At 40.9% G+C, this 13,876-nt stretch overlaps 1 protein-coding gene across 2 annotated transcripts in view; it reads right to left on the reverse strand.

The window, feature by feature from the left end:
• The window catches only part of PELI2 (pellino E3 ubiquitin protein ligase family member 2), a 133,294-nt gene that overhangs the window by 78,699 nt on the left and 40,719 nt on the right, over positions 1–13,876 (reverse strand). For both annotated transcript variants that reach the window (XM_077820746.1, XM_077820745.1), the window contains one exon: positions 6,443–6,572. In XM_077820746.1, coding sequence (XP_077676872.1) covers positions 6,443–6,572 — 130 coding nt within the window. The remainder of the gene's footprint in view (positions 1–6,442; positions 6,573–13,876) is intronic.

Genomic DNA, 13,876 nt, shown 5'->3' on the forward strand with positions numbered 1-13,876 from the left:
ATATGGGCAAGATTCATCAGCCAGATACTACAGAAAATTCTTTCCCAGAAAATTCTTTCCCAGGTAACTTGGATCTTACCCCATCTAAAACCCATCACAGGCCATTGGGCCTATTTACCGTGAATATTTAATTACCAAAACCATGTTATCCCATCATACCATCTCCTCCATAAACTTATCGAGTTTAATCTTAAAGCAAGATAGATCTTTTGCCCCCACTACTTCCCTCGGAAGGCTATTCCAAAACTTCACTCCTCTGATGGTTAGAAACCTTCGTCTAATTTCTAATCTAAATTTCCTAGTGGCCAGTTTATATCCATTTGTTCTTGTGTCCACATTGGTACTGAGTTTAAATAATTCCTCTCCCTCTCTGGTATTTATCCCTCTGATATATTTATAGAGAGCAATCATATCTCCCCTCAGCCTTCTTTTAGTTAGGCTAAACAAGCCAAGCTCCCTGAGTCTCCTTTCATAAGACAAGTTTTCCATTCCTCGGATCATCCTAGTAGCCCTTCTCTGTACCTGTTCCAGTTTGAATTCATCCTTCTTAAACATGGGAGACCAGAACTGCACACAGTACTCCAGGTGAGGTCTCACCAGTGCCTTATATAACGGTACTAAAACCTCCTTATCCCTACTGGAAATACCTCTCCTGATGCATCCCAAGACGACATTAGCTTTTTTCACAGCCATATCACATTGGCAGCTCATAGTCATCCTATGATCAACCAATACTCCAAGGTCCTTTTCCTCCTCTGTTACTTCTAGTTGATGCGTCCCTAGCTTATAACTAAAATTCTTGTTATTAATCCCTAAATGCATGACCTTACACTTCTCACTATTAAATTTCATCCTATTCCTATTACTCCAGTTTACAAGGTCATCCAGATCCTCCTGTAGGGTATCCCTGTCCTTCTCTAAATTAGCAATACCTCCCAGCTTTGTATCATCTGCAAACTTTAGTAGCACACTCCCACTTTTTGTGCCCAGGTCAGTAATAAAAAGATTAAATAAGATTGGTCCCAAAACCGATCCCTGAGGAACTCCACTGGTAACCTCCCTCCAACTTGACAGTTCACCTTTCAGTAGGACCCGTTGTAGTCTCCCCTTTAACCAATTCCCTATCCACCTTTCAATATTCCTATTGATGCCCATCTTATCCAATTTAACTAATAATTCCCCATGTGGCACCGTATCAAACGCCTTACTAAAATCTAAGTAAATTAGATCCACTGCGTTTCCTTTATCTAAAAAATCTGTTACTTTCTCAAAGAAGGAGATCAGGTTGGTTTGGCACGATCTACCTTTTGTAAAACCATGTTGTATTTTGTCCCATTTACCATTGACTTCAATGTCCTTAACTACCTTCTCCTTCAAAATTTTTTCCAAGACCTTGCATACTACAGATGTCAAACTAACAGGCCTATAATTACTTGGATCACTTTTTTTCCCTTTCTTAAAAATAGGAACTATGTTAGCAATCCTCCAATCATACGGTACAACCCCTGAGTTTACAGATTCATTAAAAATTCTTGCTAATGGGCTTGCAATTTCTTGTGCCAATTCTTTTAATATTCTTGGATGAAGATTATCTGGGCCCCCCGATTTAGTCCCATTAAGCTGTTTGAGTTTCGCTTCTACCTCAGATATGGTACTAACCCATAGGAGAATAGGTACTCTGGATAGGAAGTTGCTCAAAAAACATGCAAAAAAGCCAGGTACAGAGCCTTGACGGGGGGAAAAAAAGCCACCTGCTACGTTCTACTCTCCACCATTAGCCCTCAAGTCAAGGAGCATTAATCTAGCCCCTTCCTCCACCCCTTTCACCAATCACTGACCCCAAAAAAACAAAACACAACGCTTTGTTAACAGAGTTAAGGTTGAGTAGCACTGCCTCATGCCCTTCCAGGGAATGGATGAACTTAAACCTCAGAGCCAAGAAAAAGAATTAAGGTAATGCGTATATACAGTAGAACATGAGAGTTACAAACCGACCGGTCAACCACACACACCTCATTTGGAAGTGGGAAGTACGCAATCAGGCGGCAGCAGAGACAACAACAAAAAAGCAAACAGCACAGAACAGTGTTAAACAAACTACTAAAAAATAAAGGGAAAGTTTAAAAAAAGATTTGACGTGGTAAGGAAACTGTTTCTGTGCTTGTTTCATTTAAATTAAGATGGTTAAAAGCAGTGGTTTTCTTCTGCAAAGTAAAGTTTCAAAGCTGTATTAAGTCAATGTTCAGTTGCAAGCTTTTGAAAGAACCATAATGTTTTGTTCAGAGTTACGAACATTTCAGAGCTACAAACAACCTTCCATTCCTGAGGTGTTCAGAACTCTGAGATTCTCCTGTACATATACACCCCCTCAAACCTGTATCCACTACAGCCCCTTCACAGTTCAGAGGACTATCCAATCTGAGCATGTGTTTTGGTCCCTGTGCCTAATTCCAGGGGACAGAGTTGAAGTTGGGGGGGTAAACAGTTATGTAAGTTTAGCCACCCTCTACCTTCTGGAAGGGTATGAGATCGAGCAAGGCAAACTCAGTTTTCATTAATATAGAGCTGACAGAGCATCTCCCCTGCTTAAGGAAATTGTGGTAGAGAGACTGAGGGGTTTAACTCTCTGAGCTCCAACCTCCTCCTGGAGCAAATATGTCCTTGTTAAGCTTGGAAGGGCCCTGGGGACTGGGAATGGTGGCATGGCTACGAGGAAATGCACCAGCTGGACATGAAAAGGGAGAGGAAACAGTGGTGCTTGAGTCTCCTACCCCAAATCCGGGGTTAGTACATGGGGAAGGGGTTCTGCCCACATTTCTGCAGTCTGAGGCTCACAGAGGTATGAAATGGCCCATTCATTGTAATAAAGATGTTCTCAGTTGGATGAAAATGAATGTCTTCCCTTCCACAGTAGCCCCACATCAACATACCAGCTTCATATTCCAGACACAAAACTGCATTGGATACACTGGACTGTCCCAGGGGGGACTTGGGCAGATGGCATTAGGGGCAGGATTTGTTCCGTTAAGTCAACACGAGTACATTTTTCCGTTTGTATCAAAGGACTTCCTGAGGAAACAGCTTGTAGAGATGTGAACTGTCTGTTAAAAGAAAAAGGTACTAGAGATGTTATAGTATAATAATTTGAAATATTTCTGAAGTGGTCCTTGGTAAAGCTGAATAGCTGAGCTCAGGGACAGTCCCACTATAAGTTTTATAAGGGTCACAGCCTTAGTTTTGTCCTAGCTTTGCGCCAAAAGTTTTAAGAATCTGAAAACATTAAAAAGGAGCATACTTTGTGGGGATTGTATCTTGGAAATCCTCTGACCAAATGACTACAAAATTTACAAAACTTTCAAAAGGACCTGCTATTCAAAGGAGAAAGCAGGCATAGAGTAGGAGCAGTGTCCACAGCAGACATTCTGAGGACAAAATTTAAACTTGCTCCTTGGGTGGTGATCAGGTTCAATGGCTATTTGTTGCACTGATCTACCCAGTGACTAACGTCAAGCATGCCTCTATACACTCTTGCTTGCAACACAGCAAGAATCTTGCAGCACACGCACAAGTCACACTCACTTTGGTGTGGAACTTCAGTGTCAGCAGCCTACAGAACCAGAGAAAACCCCTAATATTTTAAAACAGGGTTTCCCCAGTATGTCAGTGGGTGCCAGACAAAAGCCAAGATCAAACCCGTTTGGGCGATCACTTTTCAGTGGGGATAGTATCCAGGCAGAGAGATACTATAGCAAGAGCCACCTCTGGACTATGATTATACTTATACTAATGGGAGCATTCTAAGCAAAGGACTGAAGACCTTCTAACGATTTGGAAGCAACCAGAGACTTAACAAGCCAGCAGTTTATTCCGTCACTGATCCAAGAACTTTGCAATTATTGTATGGATTTGATTCCTTTAGCCAATTTTAACTCTCACCTTTCTTTCTTTTTATAAATAAACCTTTAAATATTAGATACTAAAGGACTGGCAATAGCATGATTATTGGGTAAGATCTGAGTTGTATATTGACCTGGGTATGTGGCTGGTCTTTTGGGATCAGAAGAACCCTTTTGTTTGATAATGATGAGTGGCTATTTAAAACCAATTTTAAGTCTAGTGTCTGGCTGTTGAATCCAGGACTGGAATACCTAAGGGGGCTGAATTTCTGACTTCTTGTCAGCCAGCGTGGTGAGACAGAAGTTTACTTTTGTTGCTGGTTTCGTATCTCTCATGGAAGAATAACCACCAGTTTTGGTGTGTGTCTGCCCTTTTTCCCAGCGGCTTGTCCTGAATTTGGTATGGTCGGTTGTGACCCACGGAGGCACAGTGACAGTTGGTAAACAGGGGTACTGTAACCTGGAGATCCAATCCAAAAGTGGGTTGAATCATGGGATTTCACTCAGAAGTGCAGGTGATGGACCTGTACAAGGTGTTACTTGTAAAAGGGCTCCAATAGGGCAGGAGGAGAGGCATGTCAAAGATACAGTCCATCTTGAACCATGACAGAGAATCTTAGCTTTCATTTCTCATACTCATAGTTGTGAAACATAGGTTGTGACCCAAGTACATGCTAAAGGCTTAAAAACCAAGAAGGCACTCCATTTTTTCTTCTTAAATCTCAATTCTGTTCATCTACTGACTAAACCAAATATGAATACTTAAGACTTTTTAAACATACTGAATATATTTTAGGTAACTGGACAGCTCATCTTCAATCTTTGTGTTCTTCCACACGCTAGAAGCCTTTTCGGCACTGATTGTTTTTCTTAAGGCAAGTCCACTTCAGCCCTGCAAGACTGACTGTTCACTATTCAGGTTTACCTGTCCTCATTAAGTTCCCCCCACTTGTATTAATCATTTCTTCAGGTGTGTTTGTAGTACACATTAAGCACAATGGCAAGTTTTGTCCTGTTCTCTGGAATTTGGTCTACCTATGGTCTCTTCACATTTCCTCATCATACATGGATTCCTGTTCTACCCCTCCAATCTTTAAGTCAGGGGTAGCTTTTAAGTCCCCTTCGGTGCCTCATTATTTTGATGTTAAGAATTTTATTAACTCCCTTAAACTGAATAACTGCATTTTCCTTACATCTAGCAAAAATAACTATATTTGCACCAGTCATCTTCACCTTTGCCACAAATTTTATTTTATGTGGCCACAGAACCTTTGATTAGCAGGAGTTCTGACCATCCTTCATCTCTCTATTTAAGTCTGTTGTCTTTTCAAGATAGGCTTCTTGTTCACACCTTGGAATTCTATTTATAGCCACCAATACACCGACCCACTTTCTTTTCAGGCTGGAGACTTTGTATTTTGTGTATGCTCTTGTATATTTCTTCACTGCTTGACTTTATCATTTAGCCTCAATTTATTCAAGAAAGCTGGGGAAGCTTCCATATTTTCTTCCAAAGTGCTTAAACAGAAATTACACATTCAAAACCAATCACAGAATAGCCATGGATGACCTCTGAACAAAGGGTAATAAGCAGCTGAATGTCTACAATATTGACATTTCCTGAATTAAACACGTCCAAGTTCAAAATTCATGGAGCACAGCTTTGTCTTTGATTCTAGTCTAGACAACAAGATTTGTCACTTAGAATAAAATTTATATAATCTGCCATTCATTACAAAGAACAAAAACTAGTCACAGTTCACTGTGGGATGTATTTGCCCATTTTTTAGGATTTCTCAACCATCATTTGAAATAGTGCAAGAAAAGAGGCTCTTTAAAAAATAAATCTTACCCACATTCTACAAGAAATTATATCTCCCTAACTAGTACAAAACTTTCCACCAAGGAGAGTCAATTTTGTTTCACCAGGAAGCTTATGCTACCCGTGCTTCCCTCCCATAACCATAATGATGGACTTGAAGAAAAAAATCCCACATCACTGGATGCACATGCACTCATATGCAGAGCCATTAACACACCAAGAGAGATTAGAGGCCCAGAAAGAACAATAATTTCTGAATAATAAAATGGCGACTCTCTTTCTGAAGAGGTATCAAACTGTTTTTTTACATCCTAGTGTTAATTATATTATTACAGGTTACTAAAATAAGGGAAATATTTGTGTGCATCACCGGTAATTACAGCCTCTTATTCTGTGCTTTATATAGCAAAAATGAAGATTTATCACGGATGATAAAGTACACTTTTTGTACGGAAGCAACAGGGTCATATATGAATTAATCTTTTGTGAAAACAACTACTCAGCTCAAAATTAGTGTTCACGTTTAAATTACAACTAAGAGTATCACTAGAAGCCACTGCAGGACTTTTAATCAGGCTAGTTCATTTCAAGTCTAAACACTAACAAAACCAAAACGATGGCAGCAAGGCAAAAAAAGAAAACAAGCATACCACCCAAAAAAGTAAGTTTTATCTTCAGCCAAGATTATCAGGAAGCAGAGACTCTCTCTCCAACTGCCACATACCTTGGATGCTTGGGGCGTTGATATCACATGAACAGTGCTGGGTTTGACTCCATTAGCCTTAGGTCGCTTATAGAGGGCAAACCTGCTTTTCCTACGTCCTCTGTCACCATTAGGGAGGGAGCCATTGTACCTAAGAACAGACAAGAAGTTCATGTTTATTCCAGACTCTTTGGCATGCAGCAGTGAAGGGAAGCAGAGTTGGAAATGAAACTATCAGAACACGTGCCATAAAGAGTACAAAGCAGGAGGCAGCACACCCTGGAGCAAGAAAGTTTACTTACTAGATAGAGCCAATATGTACAGCTTTAATTTTCTAAAGAGTGTGAACAAGTTGGTGAATCTGAACTTAACACTTTCACTTATCTTAAGAGATCCTGTTATGTGCTATGAAAGGCTGACAGTTGAGTGCAGCAACTTTGGGCTTATTTACGCTGGCAATTTACAGCGCTGCAACTTTCTCGCTCAGGAGTGTGAAAAAGCACTGGAAGCTACGCCCCTCGTGAAAGTGGGGTTTTTTTAGAGCGCTGCTTTAGTGTTGCCAGTGTAGACTAGCCCTTTGAGAATGCTGGCTTTACAAGGTATGGAAACATTTCTGCACTCAATATTGGAACACCAGTCTAGCCTTATGACTCCCAAAATTTCTGTACTTTGAAGGCAATTATAACTTTTCTGCACATTTTAGAGTACTGGAAGTTTTTGAAACCTTTGTTTCTCCATTCCCTTCTCCAGAAACCACTGGGGGAAAGGGAAATGGTTTCTAGAAGTTCTTAAGTCCTTAGAGGCACATCCCATTGAAAGAATGGGATTTATGCTCGTAAATCACTTAGGATCTTAAAAATCTACCAGAGGTCTAATGAGGTTTGATTTATTATTTTGGAAATTTAAAACCTCACCTCCTTGTCTGTGAAATGAGACACTTGAATGAAATCATTAATGAGCCTTCCTCATGAATATGATATGTATTAATATTCTCTACCTCCTTCCTCTTTCTCTACAGAGAGCAGCCCCAAAGTACTAGTTATTTAGAGGAAGGTGATCCAGCGTCAGCGAGAATACAGCTTCCTCCAAGGAACGGATTCTTTGGGGGTGCACAAGCCTCAAAATGCCTAGCTTTCCCAAATCCTTTGGTGAGGAAGATTCTTACTACAGTCCTTGTGCACAATGCAATATACTTGTGAGCTCTCTGAACAGACTAGAATCAGCTTTATAAATATGCCCCCCAGGTTTCTCTTTCCTCAGTGCAATTAACAGAGATGCCTCTCCATAAATCAGTTCCTGCCCATTAAATGAGAAAAGGGTCCTGTAGAAAAATATAGTATGATCAGGTAATTAAACTACACCATAATGCATATGTACAAGGTGGCCAAATAACCGGTTGTACAGGCAACCATAATTCTGGCATTTCCTAACTTGAGTGCTCACTTTTGCAATCTGAATGTTTTTAGCATTTTTTATATATATAAAAAATATATATATACATACACACACACACAGAGTCATCTACACAAGACAGCAATACCTGTGAAATATGCTGGCAGGTTTTAGCTTGCCTCAAGACAATACTCTTTCTACTCAAGTTTTCAAACAGGAAATAGCTACATGTGTAGAAGTAACTCCTTAAGAGATCACACACAGAATAATTAGCGTCATTTTATGTTCTCTTGTATTTTTAAATTAAAGTTTTGCTGTGTAAACACCTGAATATTTAGTACCAGATCTTAGTAGGGCTACTTGATAACTGAGAAAGATATGTTTCAGAGTAACAGCCGTGTTAGTCTGTATTCGCAAAAAGAAAAGGTAGTCTCTAAGGTGCCACAAGTACTCCTTTTCTTTTTGAGAAAGATATGCAACTCTGCAGTTTCCACGTAAGAACAGTCTCAGTATTTTAAGTATACTACAGGGTTATGCTGGAAAAGGTTATTTTGTCTGAACTTCCTATCTTGCATGACTTTTCTGCATTAGTTAAATAACTCCTATCTCTGAATGACAGAGGTTTTAACGGAGATTTTTAGCTAGTATTTTCCATCCACGAAGCTGCAGAGACACTTCTTTTGCTCTTGTAATTCACTTGGATTCTCCTGATCACAGATGGCATGTTTTCATGAAGATCCAAATCATGTCTTTTTTTAATATACAAAAATTAAATTAGTGGCAAGATATAAGGTATATCTATACAGATCATTCACTGTCATAAGACAGCAACATTTTATAACGATTCCCTTCCCAAAATGCAACAGCAGCTTACAAAGTATGTGTGGTAGAGTCTTATAAATATACGGAGGTATACAAGTAGAAGAAAATCTATTATTTAAGCTTTGACATTTATAGTGAAGCCAAAGGGTTAGAAAAATGTTTTCATTTAGCGCCTGAAGGCAGAAAGTTGCACCAGGAATAGGGACAAATATTTATGTTATGCTTCAAATTTTAGTGCAGCTGCTTTTATTTTGCCTCCAGGACTGGCAATCTAGAATATCAAATACAGTTATTAAGTGTGCGTGAATGTTATATCTATGCTTAATGTCATGGAATCTCCCTCACTCCTCACCACAAGTAACAGTTTACATATAATGTGTATATCATATCTCTATACACATTAACACTTAAACGTGAAAGATACAAACATACCATTAAACTCCATGAAAAGCCAACCTATAAAGTCTAAATCCTCTCAACTCCAGCAAAAGACTGCAGCAGATGTGATTTGCAGCAAACCTAGTCTTTGGAACTTAGAAGAAGCAAATTCCAGAGTTAAAGGACCTTTAATGAGAACACCCTGGCTCATGTGCATGTCTCAGGGGATGTTGCCTGGAGTATCCTAAATCAGTGGTTTTCAAACTTTTTTCCTGGGGACTCAGTTGAAGAAAATTGTTGAGGCCCACAACCCAATGGAGCTGGAGATGAGGAGTTTGGGGTGTGGGAGAGACTCAGGGCTGGGGCAGAGAGTTAGGGTGAGGGCTGGGGATGAAGGGGTTGGGGCACAGGAGGGGGCTCTGGGTTTGAAGGGGGCTCTGGGCTCGGGCAGGGGATTGGGGCACAGATATAGCTCCAGCGGCTCCCGGTCAGCAGCGCAGCCGAGGTGCAGAGACAAGCTTCCCGCCTGTCATAGAATCATAGAATATCAGGGTTGGAAGGGACCCCTGAAGGTCATCTAGTCCAACCCCCTGCTCGAAGCAGGACCAATTCCCAGTTAAATCATCCCAGCCAGGGCTTTGTCAAGCCTGACCTTAAAAACCTCTAAGGAAGGAGATTCTACCACCTCCCTAGGTAACGCATTCCAGTGTTTCACCACCCTCTTAGTGAAAAAGTTTTTCCTAATATCCAATCTAAACCTCCCCCACTGCAACTTGAGACCATTACTCCTCGTTCTGTCATCTGCTACCATTGAGAACAGTCTAGAGCCATCCTCTTTGGAACCCCCTTTCAGGTAGTTGAAAGCAGCTATCAAATCCCCCCTCATTCTTCTCTTCTGCAGACTAAACAATCCCAGCTCCCTCAGCCTCTCCTCATAAGTCATGTGTTCTAGACCCCTAATCATTTTTGTTGCCCTTCGCTGGACTCTCTCCAATTTATCCACATCCTTCTTGTAGTGTGGGGCCCAAAACTGGACACAGTACTCCAGATGAGGCCTCACCAATGTCGAATAGAGGGGAACGATCATGTCCCTCAATCTGCTCGCTATGCCCCTACTTATACATCCCAAAATGCCATTGGCCTTCTTGGCAACAAGGGCACACTGCTGACTCATATCCAGCTTCTTGTCCACTGTCACCCCTAGGTCCTTTTCCGCAGAACTGCTGCCTAGCCATTCGGTCCCTAGTCTGTAGCGGTGCATTGGATTCTTCCATCTTAAGTGCAGGACCCTGCACTTATCCTTATTGAACCTCAGATTTCTTTTGGCCCAATCCTCCAATTTGTCTAGGTCCTTCTGTATCCTATCCCTCCCCTCCAGCGTATCTACCACTCCTGCAGTGTCCTGGCACTGCGGACCACGCTGCGCCCAAAGTGGCCAGCAGCAGGTCCAGCTCCTAGGCGGAGGCGCACAAGTAGCTCCGCATGGCTCCCGCCCACAGGCACTGCACGCCCCCAGCTCCAATTGGCCGGAGCACCGTGCCCTCCCCCGCTCCTAGAAGCCGGACCCACTACTGGCCACTTCCGGAGCACAGTGCGGTGTCAGAACAGGTAGACACTAGCCTGCCTTAGCTGCGCAGCACCGCTGACAGGACTTTTCACATGCCTTGCATGCCACGACCCCACTACCTGGTCGCAACCTAAACGTTGAAAAATGCTGTCCTAGATGTCCTGAAGTGTCAGGATAAAGCATGCAGAAAAGATGGCCTTAGGGTGCACCTACACTATTTTTCCCCTTAAAAGTTTCTTGGTGGTAATAATGGTGGGAAAGCTGATTTAGACCTGGCACTGGCTTTTTAAACAGCACCATATAACCCTATGGGGTAAGAACTGTGCTGGCAGCCTGTCAGCACTCACACCATTGTAAACACAAGTGGCAACGAGCTTCAGGAGAAAATGTAGACAAGGCCACAGATGTACAGGACCAAATACATGAAGGCTTCAGAGACCTTGAATTGTACCTAGAAACAACCTGAAAGCCTTTGGAGCTCCTTGCTCTAACTGTGTGCACTTGGGTGTATCACTTGTATCTCCTTTCCACTCTATGAAATAGGAAATATACTGCTGTAGTTATCCCTCACAAGGGCATTGTGATAGTCAATACTTGTATAAGATTTTGAAAATGCAGAGCGCCATGGCAGTGTTACATATCATTACTACTACAGTATTACATGACTAAGCAATTTAGGGCCTCAAAAGGCATTTTAGAAAGGTAGGCCAACAGGCAATTAGGTTTTCCATTGAGAAACAGCAGCAGTTTTGCTTTCCATCATTTGCATCAATCTAGTGACACAAATGTCACCATGTACAGAGACATTTCTTAGTACAAGCCTCTGTCACTCAGCAAACTTAAATCAAAATGCCTCACCCAGTTTAATTTGGAAAGGACTATTGACAGATTATAGACCAAGTAGTTAGTTTTCTCCCCACCTCAATGAATCATATGAAATCTCTACAGTGAGGAAGTACTTGACATAGCTTTCAAAGTAAAGTCAGAGGCAAAAGACAGACTTTAGTGTCAGTGGAGATCCTCTTCAACATGACAACTTATTCCATTTCAATTTCATATATTATTGTGCTATACAGTCTGGACACAATAATTAGCATTTAGAGTTAGAGACTTGCTTAAGATCTATTATGCAGCATGACGGTCAACTTCATTGCTTTGTACAGGTGTGGTTGAAAGAGGCCCTTCAAGTTCTGGTTGATTGGGAGGCCCTCTTACTAGAGCACCTCTATTTGCTTTTTTGGGTATGGATTAACAAAAGACTCCCACAAGAAGTACCTTATTTGGTGATTATATTAATAAATACTGGAACTTCCAGTTTACATTTTAAAATACCGACAAGGAAATATTTTACTTCATTATACAAGACTGAGGATTTTTTTCCCCATTTCGGATTATATTCAGTGATATTTACCTTTGTGGATAGGGAAGCCAATGCATACTGTTTCAGAAAATTTAACCTCAAGTTGTTTCAGCACTGCATTTTTTACCTATCCCTCCCTCTGAAATAGATTTTACTGCATCATACATTTATTGACAGTGTCTTATTTCATTGATATTTTGAGGTAAGTAGCAGATAGAAGAATATTTTGCTTGGTTTTTTTAAATGTACGAAAACAAATTAGTCTAATTTGAGAGCGTTGTCAAGTAGTGGAAGAAAGGTTCGTTCAGTACTTCTGTATTCTATTAGCAGGATGGCATCCAAATGAATGTATATTGTCAATAAGGATACCACCTTAACTCCCCAGGAAAGCCCACTTGAACTGATAGATTTGAATCCTGCCTAATCTTCAGCCATTTGTAGCCATGAAAACTACTAAAAATACCAGTTTCAGAAGTTGCCTGGGTCACCAACAGAAGTCTTGCCACAGAACAATTTGGAAATAATCTTAAAAGAAAAAAAACAAAAAAAAACCTCAATAATCCTGCCCCTGTAGTGACAGACAGCCAATCTATTCTAGAAAGCTATCTGAATGCTCCTCCAACTAAGAGCTCTGCCTGGTGGAATACCATTCAGTGCTTTATGGCAAACTGTAGAGGGCTGCACAAAAGCCACTAGCATAGATAGTTTTTAGGGATGGGGGAGGAGAGGTTGGTTTGTTTTTAAAAGGCTAGTTCTATTAACACCTCAAACAACTGCCTTGCAAGCCTGAACAGAGCACACAGCTCCCTTTCATCCTAAAGAGCAAGTTTGTCCCATGATATTGCACGTGCTTTTTGCAATGTACAATGCTGGTCACTAATGAAAGAATCCATTTAAGAGATATTACAGCAGAGTACAGATTTAAAATTTGTTATTAAAGCTAATGTTAAAAAAATTATGTAATGCATAGGTTGAGAAAAGAATGTCTATACATCTGGATATAGTGCTTAGATTATCCACAAATACAAAGTTAGTTTTTAAAGACATAAGACACATATAGTGCATAATCAGAAATAACCCAATTTTAGGTGAATAGATTTAACAATACAGTTTAGATATTGGAATCGGTACTATAGTAAGAAGCAAAAGTACAGCTTAAATCTATTTTTAAAAGGAAATTTGACACCTTAAAATTGTGACATTCCCAGGATGTACAGAGTAGCCCCTGAACTTAAAGTAAAATCCCATGAGGATTTTTGAGACCCAGAACTCTTTCACAGCAACTTGCAGGTTACTTGACACTAGAGAATGAAATCTTTGCTCCACTTTTCAAGTAGTTATTCTGATGATACTGGCAAGTGAAGCAAGCATTTTCTGATCATTCAGAAGTTCAAGCTGTACTTTGAACTGTCAAGAGCAACCAACTGTAATATGGGTAAAGAGGAAAGAGTCCAGTACATATATGCACTGTAGCATCCTTCTTCCTAGGAAAGAGACAGGCCTGTGTTACCTTGACCGAATTCTTTGGGGCAGGGTCAATCTTAGTTCTGTGTTTGTACTGCATAGCACAATAGGGTCCTAGTCCATGACTAAGGCCTGGTCTACACTATGCGTTTAGGTCGAATTTAACAGCGTTATCTCGATTTAAACCATGCACCTGTCCACATGATGAAGCCCTTTTTTCCCCCGACTTAAAGGGCTCTTAAAATTGATTTCTTTACTCCACCCCTGACGAGGGGATTAGCGCTGAAATAGGCCTTGCCGGGTCGAATTTGGGGTACTGTGGATGCAATTCGATGATATTGGCCTCCGGGAGCTATCCCAGAGTCCTCAGTTGTGACCACTCCGGACAGCGCTCTCAACTCAGATGCACTGGCCAGGCATACAGGAAAAGGCCCGCGAACTTTTGAATCTCATTTCCTGTTTGGCCAGCATG

The sequence above is a fragment of the Eretmochelys imbricata genome, chromosome 6, assembly GCF_965152235.1.
Source record: "Eretmochelys imbricata isolate rEreImb1 chromosome 6, rEreImb1.hap1, whole genome shotgun sequence".
Classification (NCBI taxonomy): Eukaryota; Metazoa; Chordata; order Testudines; family Cheloniidae; genus Eretmochelys; species Eretmochelys imbricata.